Genomic DNA, 5327 nt, shown 5'->3' on the forward strand with positions numbered 1-5327 from the left:
GGTAGAAATTACTGATCCCTGTCCAGAATTTCTCAGTATTCAGAAATGTAGAACAAAGATTCTGTCCCTAACAGTAGAAGTAAGAATCAACAATAACAGAAACGTATCAGAAATATAAACTTATGTTCCTTACCATTCTTGTAACTAGGTCCTTATAATTAGTGGTTTAGTGGGTTTATTCCTAATTAATGAGCAAAAGGTGATTTTTCTCTAGAAGAGTAAAAGCTCTTTTTTGCCTGGTGTTGGAAAAGAGAAACTGAAAGGTGAACAAAAACTAATTGTTCATTCTCTCCCAATAAGGAAATTTGGAGGCAAAGTTGGTAGGAGTCAGATTCATAGCAGAATTTTGTAGGTTGTTCTTGGTGTGACTAGTAGGTGAGCTGGAGAACTTCCTGAGAGGCAAAGCCTGAATAATAAGTTCAAGGAAGAGAAATCCATTGAGACATTACTTAATATAATATCCAAGGAAGTTCCAGGCTGAAAATGAGCAGAGACTAGGAGAGAGTTAAGGGACAATACCACATGTGTATGTCCTGTTCTTACATTCTTCCCAAGCCTGCCATTTCTCTGCCTCTTCCCAAGCTGCTTTTGGGGACTAGGATACTGATACTTTTATTTCTTAGTGGTCAATGTTTGCATTATACAAGTATATAATTAGAGCTTAGTCAAGTCAGATCACAAATGCAGGACAGACAAATTCACTGAAGTTTTGCCCAGTGCCTCCCTCAAAGGCTTAACTTGGATTACACTACCTCCACTTTGTAGTTCTGATGTGTCTAGAATTAGTCTTTGTAACTGGAATGCTTAACCTAAAAAATAATCTATAAAATGTGTATTTCCTACAGGTACTAGATGAAGAAGCTGAAGTTTTCATAGTCAAAATGTGGAGGTTGTTGATATACGAGACAGAAGCAAAGAAGATTGGTCTAGTGAAATAAAGCACTCTCCTTGCTTCTAGGGTTCCATTTCAATTTTGGGCTTTTTTTTTTTTTCCATCATTCAAAGACTTCAAATTTTCTCTGTTCTCAGAGATTTGAGACCTGTATTTTTTTATGTAGAAAATGTGAATTTTTTTGTCCTCTGCTCTGAGGCCCTCTTTACCCTTCTCAGTTAGTTATCTGAATCCTGCATTGGTTCTCTTTATAATTCACAAGGTACAATTACCGGTATGTTTTATAAGCTGCAGCTACTGTACATGCTCTCTGGTAATTTTGGTTTTGTTATGTTACTCTGATTCTTGTAAATATTAAGGAAAAAAAAAAAAGCGCCCCTGTCTTGCAAAACTTTTGCACTTAATGTGGAACTATGTCAGTTACAGATGAAGACAAATTATTTTACTGCAAATTTATCAGTGCTTTTTTTTTTTTTTTTTTTTTTGCACACTCTCTTTTTATTTAAGGAATGATCAGAGAACAGTTTAAAAATAAGTGGCTTGAGCTGCTTTCACAGAACAGCTTTGTGTGTTCATTTGGTCCCCTCATCTGGCTCTGGAAAAGGAGTTCCCTCAGACTTTTCATTCTGATGTGAACCAGTGGCAGTCTTGGTACTTTGTTGCCCATTTAGAATTACTAATGAAGCTGGGAACTTAATCTCTTGCAGATGCTCTGCTTCTTTCCTAGAAAGTGTAAATTGCAGGAAGTTTTTTGTTCTTTGCTCAGTTAAAACAAGAGCAGGACCTAAATTCAATAAGTGCTATTTAATGATTTTTTTTTTTTTTTTTTAAACCTAGGATATATTCCGCTCAATTTCATTTTAGCCCTTCCCTATTATCCCTTCTGTCTCCAAAATAATGAGATGGATTTTTTTTAAAAGAAATTATTTTTAAAAACATTTTTTTAGTATTTAGAAAAAAAAAATAACCTGTTTGGATGTAACTGACCATAGCAGTTGACAAAAACTAAACAAGTAAATTTTCAAACGAAGCCGAAGTCTTGTTTTTATCCAAACTGTTAAACTAGCCCCGACTTTTGTTTTCTACTGTAAGCAGTCTATTGTCCACGAAAAGAGGGTGATGTTTTCCTGCCTTGTTTGTATGGGTTTTTATAAATAGGCTGATATGGTATAAATGATGACATGTACTGTAAACTGCATTTTTTATCTCATACCTGGGTAAGAAGACAAATCGATAATGTTCTATGAGCTGTTTTGATTGCAGGAGGACTGTGTTCCAGGGAGCAAACTGTCTCAAAAACATTTTTAATTTTTAACACAATTCTTAATAGCAAACAAATTAAGTAAAGGTGTTCCAGTATCTCTATATTGTATTTAACTGAAGGATACAGGTTGACCTGTTCAGAAAACATAACTGTGACGTTGAGTTACTAGTTCTTTGTATCTGGAGAGGACACTTGAAAACACTGTTCTTAACAAATGGGATCGTGTAAAGGTTCCACCATGTAAATATTTCAGATATTAAAAATGTATATATTTGATTTAAGGGCTCACATTCTTTTGGAGTCTTGTGCAGCATGCAATTATATTTAACACTGGTTTCTGAATCAACAAGTGTTGCCAAATTAGGGGTGGGGTTTTTTATAACTACCTCCTGCTTCAAGTCAGGTGACCAGAAGCCTGCAAATGCAGATGTGATCTCAATATGTTCTTTCTCATCCCTGTAATACTGCACACCACAAAATGTTCTTTTTTAACTTGAAGTGTAATGCTCAGATGTTACTTTTATGTTGTGCTTGAGTTTGCGTGAGAATGTGTTGTTTTACGTACTTATGTACTGCAACCTTCCTCTTTTTTTTTCTGCAACTTGATGTTACCCTAAGAGGTTACTTCCCCGTTCTCCCCATAAAGTTTTGCATCAGCATTTACCAAAAATTCTCCAAATTCTAAATAAATTCAAAACTCGCTCTGTTTGTAGTAAATACAGAGAAGAGGGAGAGTGAACTTCATGAGTGCTTTTTGTCCTGCTAATGTGGCATTCTCTCTCTGTCATTAGTAATACTTAAACAAGCCAAATGTGACAAATGCTTTGTAATGCCACTATTGTAGATTGTCTCAAGTCCTTGTTGAGATTCTTCAGTGAAAGCTCAAGTTGTGAAACTTCAGCTTATTTTCTTCTGCCCTAAACTAAAGCTGTGTGTTCATCTATTATTTATGCATTGGCCATAAGCCTGTACTCTTCCTTTCCCAAGGACACTGAAGGCATCTGGGTGAGGAAGACATCTAAAATTAAAGCTGGAGTGATAAATATCCAGGTAAATAAGTATTTAGAAGCAGTTGTGACATTAAAAAAATTAATTTTGTGGAAGTTGAGGTTTTTCTTCAGTAGCGGAAGGAGGAAGGAATGTTCACTAATAGCATCTCTGGCTTGGCTTATGCAAGTACTTCAACAAATCTTCCTCTTTCAGAATGCAAAGTATTGCTTTATAAAGTCACTTCTAGTGTTTACCTCTTACTCAAATTAGTGTTATTACTTCTCAATGATAACAATATATTTTGTGTCTGTGATGCTGGGGGTAGAGCACAAATTACATATTGGTGAGAGGTCCTCCATATAGAAAAGTAACTTTGTTAACTGTTTTTTGTTCAACATGCAGTAACAGAATTATTTCAAGATGAACTTGGAAAATTGGGGGTAGAAAAAGCCTTTTTTGCCAACATTACAACACTTTACTGTCTGAATATGCGATTTAGTACACACTTGTGTGTTACGTTAGTGAATGCACAGATTAAGAGTATACTGAGAATGAGATCCATTAGCAAAGTATGTATGTTGCCACTGGCTTTTCTGTGCAGCATGCCCTAGTATGATCCATTCTGTGATGGAAAGGTGCTTCAAAAGTTAGGCACAGTGCATAGAGGGAAAAGAATATCAATATTTATACAACAGAACTGGATATACTAGTTGTTGATCTGGACTTTATTGTGGAACAAGGCTTTACACCTTAACGTAACGCATGCCCTTAGTCTCCTGATAACCATTCTGCATAACTGCCATTCAGTGGTTTTTGGAATATGTGAGTACAAAATATGAAGTATCATTGTTTTTCATTAGTGTGCACTGAAAAGAAATGGGAAACTGTGGACAAGCAAGATCCGTTACCAAGAATGAGATATTTTTATGTGACCATTAATTTGATAAGAGACTTTTTTTGTTCTTAGAATATTTAACCTGTTCACATACTGATTTGGTGTTTCTAATTTTGTGTGTTTCCATCCTTTCTTCTCTTTAAGTAGGAGCCTGCACTAAAAATAACCATCTGGCTAGATGATTGTGGCTCTAAATGTGGCAGGGGGGAGGCCCCAAATAGTAAGTTTAGTTTCTTACTGAATTCCTATTTCGTACTACTAATGCTTTCCTACTACTGAGAGGGAAGCATTAGACCTTTTCATGCTTTTAGTGGAGTTGCTAGAGAGCTGCTCGCAGGAGTAGTATTTTAGGAAGTGGATACACTTGAAACTGGAAGCTGTTGGCTTTTATATTGCAATAAGGTCACTCTTTTTCATACTCTATACATTTCCTGCGTAGGAACGCTGGATGTCATACATGCAGGCTTACAAATTAGTACACAGCCATGCAGTGTGAGCAGCATGTAAGGTATTGTTAACATCATCGATCAAACTGACATCAGTAATATAAATAGAAGATGGCCTGGTACAGCTGTATGTCCATGTTTGGTTTTTTGGTGTTTTGGGTTTTTTTTTTCTCCTCTTAAAATAACAAATAGTTTTATTTGGCTAATGGCTAGGCATCGCTTTCGGTCTAAAAATGGCTTCTTTTAAATGCACTTCAGATACATACGACCTACTGAAACTCGGTGTTTGTGTCAAAGTGCTTATGTAAAACCGAACTTTTATGTGCAATACTTTTGTGCCAGTTCATTTTCCCATGCGTCTTCCTGTAGTGTAGTCAAATAGTGAAACACATCTGTTTTAAACATGCAGAATTGCATGGTGCCTCAGAGACTTTACTTTTTCAATATTTAGAATAGATATATTTAGATGCATCATCGTGTTTCCTATACAATAGTAACCCGATAAGGTTACGCACTTTTAAGAAGGAACGGTGGATTAACCCTCAAGTATCGGGGACAGCAAGGTGAGTTTCAAATTTGAAATTGCCTTTGTTTCTTCCACGAAAGAGTCACTGCTGTTATTTCCGTAAGGCTTTTTTTTGTGGGACTTACACGTGACTGGAATTCAAAGCGCCCAGGCAGCGTATTTTCTCGCAATACCCCTCTCTCCACCTGGTACCATCACTTAACCGGGTTAACCAGGCCAGCCGCCATCTCCCTTGCAGGACTCCTCTTGGGCCGCGGGCTCCCTCGGCCGCCGCCGTCGGAAGTGAGGTCGCGGCGGCGGGCGGGGCGCGGGCC

The 5327-nt window shown here is 37.0% G+C and overlaps 1 protein-coding gene across 3 annotated transcripts in view; it reads left to right on the plus strand.

Moving 5' to 3' along the window:
* Window positions 1-2432, plus strand: part of RBM25 (RNA binding motif protein 25) — a 34983-nt gene extending 32551 nt beyond the window's left edge. For all 3 annotated transcript variants that reach the window (XM_029997416.2, XM_029997424.2, XM_029997430.2), the window contains one exon: window positions 846-2432. In XM_029997416.2, coding sequence (XP_029853276.1) covers window positions 846-938 — 93 coding nt within the window. In that variant the 3' untranslated portion in view covers window positions 939-2432. The remainder of the gene's footprint in view (window positions 1-845) is intronic.
* Window positions 2433-5327: the final 2895 nt, after the last annotated feature.

The sequence above is a fragment of the Aquila chrysaetos genome, chromosome 2 (assembly GCF_900496995.4).
Source record: "Aquila chrysaetos chrysaetos chromosome 2, bAquChr1.4, whole genome shotgun sequence".
Lineage (NCBI taxonomy): Eukaryota > Metazoa > Chordata > Aves > Accipitriformes > Accipitridae > Aquila > Aquila chrysaetos.